Source organism: Myotis yumanensis, unplaced genomic scaffold, assembly GCF_028538775.1.
Source record: "Myotis yumanensis isolate MYYU_CA2020_CCGP unplaced genomic scaffold, mMyoYum1.0.hap1 SCAF_5, whole genome shotgun sequence".
In the NCBI taxonomy this organism is placed as follows: Eukaryota; Metazoa; Chordata; class Mammalia; order Chiroptera; family Vespertilionidae; genus Myotis; species Myotis yumanensis.
The window spans coordinates 102195842-102209018 of record NW_027223756.1 but is presented as its reverse complement, the minus strand read 5'-3'; the positions used below and the strand labels follow the sequence as shown (position 1 = coordinate 102209018).

The window sequence follows — 13177 nt, the reverse complement described above, 5'->3', positions numbered from 1 at the left end:
CGCCATCCAGCCCCAATGACTGTGATGAGAGAGCCCACCGTTGCTGGAGACTCTGATGTTTATTTAAGGGGCCTCACTTGTTCTGCGCCTTTACAGAGGGGTGAGTAGTGGCTGAGGGACTTTGAGGAAACCCAGACAGAATTCTCTCCCTAAAATATTTTGCTAAGCTGGCGCCCGGGACCGCCGGGCATTTGTCCAATTAAAACCTGGACACACAGCAATAACAAAGGCACTGGTCTCCTACTGCTAATGCCTAGGGATCAAACCCCAGCCTGCAGGAACTCACCCCGCAGTCAGGACCAGGCCACTGGTTGGACCTGGGCTGGTGCTCCTAACTCTGGGGAGAGGGAGACTTCCCGTGGCTGCAGGCTTCCCATCTTTGTCGGGTTAATTTGCAGACTGTCCTGATTGGCTGGTGAGCCTAGTGAAGGGACGGTCAATTTACATGTTTCTATTTTATCATATAATAAAAGGGCAATATGCAAATTGACTCCAAGGGTGGAATGACTGCAAACAACTGGTCACTATGATGTGCACTGACCACCAGGGGGCAGACGCTCAATGCAGGAGCTGCCTCCTGGTGGTCAGTGCACTCCCACAGGGGGAGCTCGCTCAGCCACAAGCCAGGCTCACGGCTGCGAGCCTCTCCTGCCTCCTTGGCAGCGCTAAGGATGTCCGACTGCTGGCTTAGGCCTCTCCACCTGGGGGATGTGGGCTGATGAGGGCCAAACGAAGACCCAGAAAAGTAACTTGGGGTCCAGGGCTGACCCTGGGCGCCGTGGGGCCTCAGCCTGAGTGGGGGGCACTCCCCCAGAGCCTGTTAACACAGGCTTGCGGGCAATGCCAGACACGTTGTTTTGTTTCTGTGAGTGTGGGGAGCGGTGGGTGTGGAATTCAAAACTTACACCAGAGTTCTGAAGTGGAGTATGGGCGTACGTTCTATGACAGCAGAGCTTTCTAGAAGTCCTCTGGCCCCTCTGTTGCTTCCCTCCCCTCTGCGAGCTGAGTGGCGGCTGAGGAACCTCTCTCCTCCTCAGTGACCCCCACCCTGGCCTGGCGGGCGCTCTCACATGAGGCGGTAGGCACTTTCCGACAGAAATCAACAGGGCCTTTCGCGGCTCGTTTGAATTGCACGGCGGTACCCATCACCACGTTAAACAACAGAATCCAGGCCTGGAGGCTGCCCCAGCCCAGGACCCTCGTCCAGAGGGGAGGCGTGGGGAGGCCTTTGGCTCCCAGACCCTGAGCCTGGCACCAGCCCCGCCCAGAGAAGCCAGGGATGCACCCAGGTCCCTGGATGGCAGCTCTGACCGGAATGGCCGGGGCCCCCTGCTTGCTGGGAGACATGGTAATTCACTGTGGGCTGCCCAGGGCCAGGGAGGTCCGGTCCAGCCAGATGACAGTCTGTGCTGGTCCCCCACGTCCCTGCACGGGAACTGCACTGCAGGGTCCAGGCCGACCCTCCAGAGGAAGGAGGCGACCCCCGGGACAGACTCGGGTCTGGTCTAGGGCAGACGGAGGCCCTGGGCCAGCGGCGTCCTGGGGATGACCACGGGCCCGGCGGGCCTCGGGAGCCAGCTCACCTCCCTGGCCGAGCGCAGGCCCTCAGAGTGATGATGTTTAATGGTTACTCTGTTTCCTCTCTTCAAACTCACTACCCATTCTCCACACAGTAGGTGGCGATGGCCTTCAAATGAAGTGGGTTAGGCCCCTCCAACAGCTTCTCATCGTGCAAAGGAATAAAACCCAAATTCATAGCTGAGAGGCCCCGCTCGGCTGTTCACTGGAGGCCTCCCTCCGCTCGTCACTCCTCAGCCGAAGCCTTCTTTCTGCTTCTTCACCACGACACACCTCACACCGCCTGGGGGTCCTTGGCTGGTCCTTCCCGTCTCCGGGCGACTGTCGCTCTGTTCCCAGACCACCCGCCACACTGGGGACCATCTCCTACTCTAGTCTCTTCACAGCACTCACCCCGAGTCTCTGGTTTGCTCACTGGCTTTTGCTCAGCCTTGCCCTTTCCTCCGAGAGCAGAGGCTAGGAAGTGGGGGACAGTGCCTCCCAGCCGGGGGGGCAGCGCACAGGCCCCCCCCCCCCCCCCCCCCCCGCGGGTGGCGAGGGTGTGACAGTGCTTCAGCAGCAGCTTCCCGAGATGCTGGCCGCTCTCTGCCCCAGGACAGTGCCACTCACCCTCTTCAGCCCGTCCACTTGCTGCAGCTCTGCCCGGAGGAGCGACGAGGTGTCCTTCTCACACTGCAACTCCCGTTGAAGAGCCTGCCTTTGCTCTTTTTCTGATTTCAATTCCTTCTCAAGACTTGAGCTATTTTCCCAAAACGAATGTGAATTAGTCTCTGTGGGAGATTTTCATGGTAAATCTACAATCCAACCCAAGACACCACACAGGAGATGGAATTCACAGGAGACTGAATTCCATTTGAGCCTTAGATCCTTCAGCAAAGCATGGAAACCCGGCTGCCCCCCCCCCCCCCCCCCCCCCCCCCCCCCGCTGCCTGCACACCACAGCCCAGGCCAGGAGCATGCAGGAGGGCGCACAGTCCTCGCACGCACACACGCAGAGGAAGGGATGGGCTCTGACACTCAGGGGCGCACAGCAGAACCCTCCACCGAGATGGATCCTAACGACGGAGGACCCTGGGGGTTGGGCGGGGGGAGAGCTGTGAGGGTTAGGAGTTTGTGCCCTGTTTCCTCACTTGTGAAATGGGGTATACACACGTCTCTTCTCTCATTGGCCTTTGCACTTCTCCTCAGCACCCCTGCCCTCACCCCCATTCCAGCCCTGCAGGGTACAAAGCAGGACACTGTCTGAGGCGGCCGCGGGGCACCCACCACTGGCCCTGCAGCTGGGAGAGCTGCTCCTGCAGCGCGCCGCTCCTGCAGCCCAGCTCCCGCTGCAGCTGGCGGCTCCGCTCCTCCGCGCCCTGCCGCGCCTTTTCGGAGTGCTGCAACCTGGACCAGAAGAACCATAGCTTTTTAAGGAAAGGATCAAAGCTCCGATTCAACGTAGCAATCTTTCATATTCTTGCTGCATAGTTTTTTCTTTCATCTTTAATGAATAGACAGTAAAACTGATTTGTGTGTGTGTCCAGTTCCATGAGTTTCAGCATGCATGTCTCTAGACTGTGTAATCACCACGGCCACCAGGAAACAGAGCGGCCCCCCCCCTCCCTGCCCCAGCTGAGAAAACTCTCTAGTGGGGTCCCCTGTAACCCCCCTTCCCATCCCTGACCCCTGGCAACTCTGACGCCATGGCTTTGTCTTTTTTATGACATCAGAGAAATGGAATTATTATTCATATACCCCTCGGAGACTAGCTTCTTCTCTCAGCACAGTATCTTCGAGACCGGTCCATGTTTCTATGGCTGAGTAGTATTTCAGGGCCAGTATGGTCATCCATTCCCTCATGAGAGATATCTGGGTTGCTTCCAGTTTTTGGCAATTATGAATAGAGCTGCTATACATTTGTGTAAAGGCTTTTGTATGAACATAAGTTTTTATTCTCTTGGGCAAATAGCCAAAAGTGGTACTTTTGGGTCATATTAAGAGTATGCTCAGCTTTATTACTATTATTTTTAAAAATATTTTTATTGATTTCAAAGAGGGAGAGGGAGATAGAAACATCAATGATGATTGGCTGCCTCCTGCACGCCCCCTACAGGGGATCAAACCCACAACCCTGGCATGTGCTTTGAACCTGGGACCCTTTAGTCTGCAGGCCGACACTCCATCCACTGAGCCAAACTGGCTGGGCTGTTCAGCTTTATTGCAAGAAACTTTTCCCAAAGTGGCTGTACCATTTTGCATTCCCACCAGCAATACACGAGGGCTCCAGTAGTTCTACAGCCTCATCGAATACCGGGTGTTGTCATTAAAAAACACCCCGCTGTGTGTACAGGCCTCTCAGCCTGGGTTCAGCCTGCACTGCCCTAACTGCTCCCTGCCATCTATACACCCTCTTCGGGAAGTTCTGTCCAAGTCTTTTGTCCTTTTTAACTGGAACTATTTGCTGAGTTTGAAAGTGTTAAATACTGGATGCAAATCTTTTGTCAGATATGGGGGGAAGGCAATAGTAGGCTTACAGTTGTGAGGACATGAAACATAGTTTATTATATTTTATTAATTATTGTATTATTTTCCATATGAACAACTGTAAATCTACTTTTGCCCCACCCTGTATGTGTTTTACACATTTTCTCCCAATCTGCAACTTGTTTTTTATTATTTTTTTTAATCCTCAACCGGAGGATATTTTTCCATCGATTTTTAGAGAGAGTGAAAGAGAGATGGAAAAGACAGAGAGAAACATTGATGTGAGAGAAACACGTCACTTGGTGCCTCCTGCATGCACTCTGCCCAGGGCCGGGGAGGAGCCTGCAGCTGAGGTACGTGCCCTGGACCAGAATCGAACCCGGGACCCTTCGATCCACAGGCCGACGCTTTATCCAATGAGCCAAACCGGCTTGGACTTTACTCTCTTAACTGTGTCTTTCACAGAATAAAGGTTCTAAATTATGATGAAGTACAACTTGTCAAGTTTTTCTCTCATGGATCATGCTTTTATATCATGTCTAAAATCTCTTTGTACAACCCAAGGTCACAAAGACTTTCTAGGTATTTTAAAAGTTTTATAGTTTAAAATTTTATATTTAGACTTATGATCCATTTTGAGTTCATTTTTATATAAAGGTGTGAGATATAGATTGAGGTTATTTTTTTGCTTAGCGATGTCTAGTTGTTCCAACATCATTTACTGAAAACACAATCCTGTCTCCATGGAACTGCCTTTGCACTTTTGTAGAAAATCAGTTGCCCATATTTGTGGGTCTATTTTCTGATCCGATACTGACCTGATGTCTAACTGTGACAGTGACATCGAGCCCGGAAAGCCCTGCTGCCCTGTGAGGACTGGAGTGAATGCAGGCCCCGGGCTAAGGGCAGCCAGCCCACCTGTCTGCTCTTCCGGGAGAGGCTCAGGCGTGGAGAATGCCTCGCCCATTCCAGGGAGTATCTCCAGGGGAGGGATTACCTTTCTTCCATCTGTTTCATGCTGGACATGACTTGATTGATTTTTTCTTCAAAAGATGCGATGGCTTCATCCTTTTGCTGCAAACTGCTCTCTGTATCCTACAAAAGCAAGGCCGGGGTCAGACGCCTCTCCCTCTCCCTCACCCTGAGCTCAGCAGGTTTGGCTGTTCACTTGGTACCATCACAGCACTTGCAAGAGCATTTCACTCACTGCTGCTCCTCCCCAGAGCCCTGGAAGTGTGACTCAAGTGTGACTTTCTGAGCCCAGGCGTTTAACCACGGCAGATGCTGTGGGACAGGGAGGGGCAAAAAAAAGCACTGTGTTTCTGTGTGTCTACAAGAGACATTCTTAAAATAAAAGGACACAGAAAGGCTAAGGACAGAAGGAAGTCCTAATAAATTCTTAGGAAATAATACAAAAACTGTATTCTCTGACCTTAATGTAATAAAATCAGACACTAACAACAAAATAATAAATAAAAACACCTCATATCAGGAAACTATTTAGTAGTTTCATATCACTACACATGAGCTTAAGAAAACACACAGAAGAGAAATTACGAAATACTTAGAGCTAGAAGACAGTGAGAACACAGTGCAGTGCATTACCACACTGAAGACGCCACTGAGCAACACTGCCCCCTAATCTGACCTGCACAGGAGAGAAGACGCTGCTACTTGAACCACGTCATGCCGCTGACTGTAAGATGCAATCTCAATTCCAGGGATGTTAAAATGTGAAAACATGCTTAAGATGAAATATCTTGCTGAAACCGGTTTGGCTCAGTGGCTAGAGCATCGACCTGCGGACTGAAGGGTCCCAGGTTCGATTCTGGTCAAGGGCATGTACCTGGGTTTCGGGCACGTCCCCAGTGGGAGATGTGCAGGAGGCAGCTGATCGATGTTTCTAACTCTCTATCTCTCTCCCTTCCTCTCTGTAAAAAAATCAATAAAACATATTTAAAAAAAAAAAAGATGAAATATCTTTGTCAAAACTTGAGGGCCACAGCTAAAGCAGTACTTCTGGGTAATTTTTAACATTTAAAAAATTAAATTTATTGGGGTAACAGTGATTAATAATATTATGTAACTTTCAAGTGTACAAGATTATAATTTAACATCTGTATACTCAACTGCATGCTCCCCACCCAAAGTCCAATTTCCTTCTGTCACCATATACTCAACCGCCTTTACCCTTTTCTCCTCCGCCTCCCCTTCCCTCTGGTAACCACCATTCTGTTGTATCTATGTTATCTGTTTGTTCTGTTAGTTTGTTTGAGGCAACCAACCGAGTGGGAGAAGATATTTGCAAAGGGTACCTCTGATAAGAGGCTAATATCCAAAATATATAAACAACTCACACAACTCAACAACAACAACAATCTGATTAAAAAATGGGCAAAAAAAAAAAAAAGGGGGCAGAGGACATGAATAGACATTTTCCCAAAGAATACACACAAATGGGCAACAGACATATGAAGAGATGCTCAACATCACTAGTCATAAGGGAAATGAAAATCAAAACCACAATGCGATACCACCTCACACCTGTTAGAATGGCTATCCTATCTAATAATAGACAAACATGGTAATTGACCCTACCTTCACCACACCTCCCATTGGCTAATCAGCGAGATATGCAATTAACCACCAACAAAGATGGCGGTTAATTTGCATACATAGGCGCGAAGCGGCGGAGCGAAGACTGAAGGTGGCTCTGGCTGGAGCGAAGGCCTGGGTCCCGGGTGCCGGAGGAAAACCGGTGCCAGCAGCCGGGGGAAGGGCAGGCCTATTGCACAAATCTTTTCGTGCATCAGGCCTCTAGTCCTATATGATAAAAGCCTAATATGCAAATTGTCTCCTTGGGCGGTCGTTCGACCGTGAGGCTGGGAGTTCAACTGCTCACTATGACATGTGCTGATCACCAGGGGGCAGCGCAGATCATGGTGGGCATCGGCAACGCAGAGCTGGCAGCAGGGCGGCAGTGGAGGTGTTGCCAGCCCCGATAGGCCCCAATGAGAGTGGGACTGTGGTAGGATGGTGGAGCAGGTGAGCGGGCGGCGCCAGGCCAAGGTAGGTGCGAGCGAGGGCCCAGGTACTGCCCAGGGCCCAGAGGTCAGCTGGGACCTGCCCTTCCACGCCAGAAGCTCGCACTCTGATTGCTGGCCAGGCCTAGGGACCGCACCTGTGCATAAATTTCATGCACCAGGCCTCTAGTTATTAATAAGATAAGAACTAAATATTGGAGAGGTTGTGGAGAAAAGAGAACCCTTGTACACTGTTGATGGGAATGTAAATTAGTGCAGCCACTATGAAATTTTTAACTTCAAGTAAAAACTTTTAGGAAATAAAAAAGTTAATAAAACTGATGAGTCAAGCATGTATTTCAGAAGTTAAAAATGAGCTACAGCCCTGACCGGTTTGGCTCAGTGGATTGAGCGTCGGCCTGCAGACTCAAGGGTCCCGGGTTTGATTCTGGTCAAGGGCATGTACCTTGGTTGTGGGCACATCCCCAGTGGGGGGTGTGCAGGAGGCAGCTGATGGATGTTTCTCTCTCAACAATGTTTCTAGCTCTCTGTCCCTCTCCCTTCCTCTCTGTAAAAAATCAATAAAATATATATTTTTTAAAAAAATGAGCTACAGAGCAAACCCAAAGAAATAAAAAGGATATAGTACAAGTGTGGATAGCAATCAATGAAATAAGGAAAAACAACAATAAAGAATATTGAAAAAAAAAACAGGTTCTTTGAAAAGATTATTAGAACAAACACATCTATGACAAGATTGAATAAGAAAAAAAAGAAAATGCAAATAAAAATGGTGAATGAAAGAGATTAAAAAATTTTGTAGAAGAATATTATGAACATCTATAAGCTAAAACATTTGAAAACCTAAACAAAAATGAGATACATTTTGGGGAACAAGAGAAAAATATATCAACAGCAATCAAGGCTCAACTACAACAAGAGAGTGTACACACACATGGGGTGGGAGGCTGGGCGGCAGCAGTTCATCTGGATTGTCCAACTGTGCCACCGGACCCTGCAGAACACCCACTACGTAAGGCCGGGCGATGCAGGAGTCATACCTAATACATAGACAGAAGCACAGCGAGGCTGCCAAAATGAGGAGATAAAAGAAACATGTCCCAAATTAAAGAACAAAATAAAAATCCAGAAAAGGAGATGGGTAATCTAATAGATGCAGAATTCAAAACACTGGTTATAAGAATGCTTAATGAACTTAGGGGAAGAGTAGATGATTTTATGAGAAACTGAACAAAGATAGGAGCCATAAAAACAGAACTAGAAAACAAAAAAGAACCAGTCAGAAATGAAGAATACATTATCTAAAATGAAGATTACATTATAGGGAATCAATAGTAGAACAGATGAAGCCGAGGATTAAATCAGACACTTGGAATATAAGGAAGCAGAAAACACCCAATCATAACAATAAAAAGAAAAAAGAATTTAAAAAATGAGGATAGTGTAAGGAGCCTTGGGCACAACTTCAAGTATATCAATAATCACATCATGGGGGTCCCAGAAGAGAGAAAGCAAGGAATTGAAAGCTGTGTAAAAAAATAATGGTGAACTTCCCAAACCTGGTTGCCTAGCCAGTGTGGCTCAGCTGGTTCAGCACTGTCCCTTGCACCAAGAGGTCGCCAGTTTCTGGTGAGGGCCCATGCCTGGGGTGTGGGCTCAATCCCTACTAGGGGGTGTGTAGGAGGCAGCGACTGATGTTTCTCTCTCCCTCCCCTTCCTCTCTTTCTAAAATCAATAAAAACATTTTAAACAGTTAAAAAACAAAACAAAATACTTTCCTAACCTGGTGAAGGAAATAGATATATAAGTCTAGGAAGAGCAGAGAGTCCCAAACGTGACGGACCCAACTATGCCCACACAAAGACACATCATGATTAAAATGCCAAAGGTTAGAGACAAAGAAAGAATTTTAAAAGCAGCAAGAAAAAAACAGTTAGTTACCTACAAGGGAGTACCCATACAACTGTCAGCTGATTTCTCAACAGAACTATGCAGGCCAGAAGGGAGTGGCAAGAAATATTCAAAGTGATGAAAAGCAAGGACCTACAACCAAGATTACTCAACCCAACAAAGCTATCATTCAGAATTGAAGGTCAGATAAAGAGCTTCCCAGTCCAGGAAAAGCCAAAGGGGTTTATCACCAGCAAACTAGTATTACATAAAATTTTAAAGGGTCATCTTTAAGAAGAAGAAAAAAGATAAAAAATATGAACAATAAAGTGACAATAAATACATATCTATCAACAACTGAAACTAGCCCTGGCTGGGTAGCTCAGTTGGTTAGAACGTTGTCCTGATATGCCAAGGTTGCAGGTTTGATCCCTGGTCAGGTCACATACAAGAATCAATCAGTGAATACATAAATAAGTGGTACAATAATCGATGTTTTTTTCTCCCTCTCTCCCTTTCCCTCTCTCTCCCCCTTTCCTCTGTCTCTAAAATTAATAAAAAATATATAATTAAAAAAAAATTGAATCTAAAAAACAAAATAAACAAGTAAGCAGAACAGAAAAAAGTAAAAAAAATCATGTACTCAAAATAATTAAACATATCAGAGAGGTGTCTGATTACAGTGTGTCCCAACGGAGGGATACAGTGGACTCTGGTACTTGCAGCCAGAGGGTAAGGGTAGAAGTGGAAACAGGCCACCAGAGGATGTGGGGCCCGGTGCTGCAGCACTGACCCAGCAGGCAGGGGCTCGGTACTGTCCAACAGGTGTCACAGCTGGAAAGCTGGTGACCCTTGTTAGTTATGGAAAACCGTTAAAGCTGCCAGGTGCCCAAGCTTGGAAAGCGAATCCCTGCCAGCCATGCGGTGGCTGCGGGGACGTGGTTTAAAGAGCAGGGATGCTGGGGTGTGGCAGGTCTGAAGAGGCACTGTAAGCAAGGAGTTTGCAGAGAGAGGGTAGAAACAGAGGGGCCAAATGTTGGGGCCTCGCGGGTTAGAAAAGCAGCTGCTCTGACCCTGACCTAAGTGAGAGAAGACGGAAGACTAGGCAGCAGAGGCCCTGGGGCGCTCTGCAGGAAAGGTCAGGTTAGGGGGATTTCTTCACAGCTCAATCAGCTGTTTCAGGCGACTGGCCACTAATGAGAAAGAGAGAGAGAGAGAGAGCGAACAAAGAAATGAAGCAGCCACAAGAACGTGTTTAATAAATAAACAACACACTGGCCACTGCCAAGGGCTGAGTGGAAATAAACAGATCCGAGGCCATGACTGAGGGCACTGCACTATCAGCGACATGAGTCAGACCCGAACAGTCTCTGTAACTGATCCTCAGGACAGCCTCCAGGCCGGCACACTGAGACCACGCAGCTGGCCAGGAGCGCTGTGTCGTCGCCAGGGAGGCCATGTTCCCCAAGAGCCAGATGGTGGACTTCCCAGGAGCCACGGAGGGAGCTGACAAATTCTTCAGAAGGCAGAAGCGGGGAGCAGACATGCTAGAGATGGTGCCCCCTGCCCCTGGGCATCCTTTGCAATTCCCACTGCCACCGGCCACTTCCCGTTTCCCCTTTCCACAGGCATTCCTCTTGGCTATCTGCCTGCTCTGCCATGGATGCTGGGAGGGATGGTTAATGTGAGAAAGACAGAGGGTCTTCTGGTGCAGGCATGCAGCTCGATGGAGTGCTGCCTTGAGGATGCGAGGACCGGATGGCCTGTGTGGCAGGAACAACTATGTCTGCCAAACATGTATCCTCTACTTCCTATGACGTGCAGCTAAGGACAGTTGCAGGCGCTCCTGCCGCCGAGCAGCCATGCTGAGCTGCCCTTCTCCATGGACTCGATGGAAGGATGGCGGCCGCTTATGCCTCCAGCTCGAGAGAAGAACCCCAGTGCTGACCTGCTTTTCTCCCCACCTTCCACCGGCAAGAATGGTGACATCCAGAGCGGCCCCGAGAGCTGGAGCCGCCCTTAGCCTGGTCCCTGAGTGACTGCGGACAAAGCGGGTCTGAAATGCTCTCCTTGGAAATGACGCTGAGTAACTAAGATACAAACTTCCGTATTTTCAAGCCACTCCACTTTAGGGTCTGCCAAGTTTTTACAGTAGTTTAGTTTCCTCTAAAATACATGTCACATTATGTCTACATACTCATTCAAACCAGATAAAAACACAAAACATTAAAACAGATAATTTGTTAGGAAGGTGAAATTGTTTTTTTTTTTTTTTCTTTTCTCTTTTTGCTTTGATTTTCACTATTGCTGTTATGATGATGAGGTGATCGTTTTGAAAAGACAGGACAAAATAACAGTTTATTTGTACTGTCTGCTCTCACACTGTCTTTGACAGTGAAGCTGAAACCACGTCCACGGACAAGGAGGTGGAGTGGGACTGCTGTGGTAATAAAACAGGAAACAGAACTTCAAAAAGCAAAGTTTTGAGAAGGACACAGAATGGTGGCTTCCAGACCCTGGCCCGATGGATTCTTTGTGGGCTGGCCCCCTTCGCCACTCTGAAATGACAGGCGAGGTGAGCAGCAGACTGCTCGCGGTGTGGCCCGCAGACTTGGCAAACCTTGAAAAGACAATACCAACTTCTATCCTCAAACCACTTCTCAAGCAATCGCCCTCTGAAGCGGAGGAACGGGCAGCAGGGAGACAGTGAGGGGCCACAGGCACAGCTGTGCCACCAGGGCACGTGGTTACCCACTCGGTTCTGTCTTGTCACTGACGCTTTCCCCATTTCGTAAACTTTTCTAGGGGTTTGCTGGGAGACTCAAATAAAACAAATACCGTGGCATGTAACAGGGCCTAGGACACTGGGACCTCCTGGAGGTGCCGATTCTCTCCCCCTGCAGGACGGACGCGAGAGGACGGAGAGGCAGCGCGCCTCAGCCCCAGCTGCAGCAGCAGCAGGAACCCAGGCGGGGATGGGGACACAGCCAGCTCCCACCTGAACTTTGTGGAACATTTGCAAATTGATCGCTTTGACTTCTTCCAGCTGCTGGCGGAGGGCGACAAGTGTGTCCTGCTTCTCATGGGTGTCCTTTTCTAGTAACTTCATTGCAATTTCCATTTCCGTTTTCATCCCGATTTGTAATTCCAGTTCTTTTTCTAGTTCCTTAAAAGGATAGGAACAAGGAAAATGTTACTAAAGTAGAACAAAGAAATAAATTTAACTGAGGCTGTCATGGGCAATGTGTAAAATACTAGAGGCCCGATGCACGAAATTTGTGCAAGAGTAGGCCTTCCTTCCCCTGGCTGCTGGCACCGGCTTCCCTCCGGCACCCGGGACCCGGGCTTCCCTTGCAACCCCGGCTTCGTCCAGAAGGACGTCCGGTCTAATGAGCATATTACACTTTTATTATTATAGATAAGCTGAAAGCCAGAATAGGTTAGGGAGATTTTTGAAAAGTCTGTCTAGAGCAATGGTTCTCAACCTGTGGGTCGCAACCCTTTTGGGGGTCGAATGACCCTTTCACAGGGGTCACCTAAGACCATTGGGAAACACACATATAATTACATATTGTTTTTGTGATTCATCACTATGCTTTAATTATGTTCAATTTGTAACAATGAAAATACATCCTGAATATTAGATATTTATATTACAATTCATAACAGTAGCAACATTACAGTTATGAAGTAGCAACGAAAATAATTTTATGGTTGGGGGTCACCACAACATGAGGAACTGTATTAAAGGGTCGCGGCATTAGGAAGGTTGAGAACCACTGGTCTAGAATATAACTAGATTATGTTTTCCCCCTTTTCTTATTTTACAATGAAAAATGGCTTTGCATCAAGTCAATGGAAAGCTGGTAGGTGGCAATATGAGTCTGGAGTTCCTGCAACCATGTTCTTCAAATTGCAAGATCAGAATATATGGTCTGAAAGAACGTGTCTTGTATTTTAGTGCTAAAGCAATTTGATGTTGCAATGTTAGAACTTCTGGAATGATTTACTGGTTTATGGCAACAAAGGTGAAACCATTTTGAAATGGTTCTGTCCTGGGTAACTCAGGACACATGTTCTTCACATCCATGCAAAGAAGCAGGTGCAAGAACTGTATTTAATAAAAAACACGAGGCCCTGACCGGGTGGCTCAGTAGGTTAGAGCATCGTCTCGATATGCCAAGGTTGCAGGTTCGATC

The 13177-nt window shown here is 48.1% G+C and overlaps 1 protein-coding gene across 2 annotated transcripts in view; it reads right to left on the bottom strand.

Annotated features, from left to right (window-relative positions):
* The window catches only part of RUFY1 (RUN and FYVE domain containing 1), a 56782-nt gene that overhangs the window by 7843 nt on the left and 35762 nt on the right, over positions 1 to 13177 (bottom strand). For both annotated transcript variants that reach the window (XM_070416762.1, XM_070416763.1), the window contains 4 exons: positions 11977 to 12144; positions 5042 to 5139; positions 2845 to 2964; positions 2188 to 2317 (listed from right to left, as the gene is read on the bottom strand). In XM_070416762.1, coding sequence (XP_070272863.1) covers positions 2188 to 2317; positions 2845 to 2964; positions 5042 to 5139; positions 11977 to 12144 — 516 coding nt within the window. The remainder of the gene's footprint in view (positions 1 to 2187; positions 2318 to 2844; positions 2965 to 5041; positions 5140 to 11976; positions 12145 to 13177) is intronic.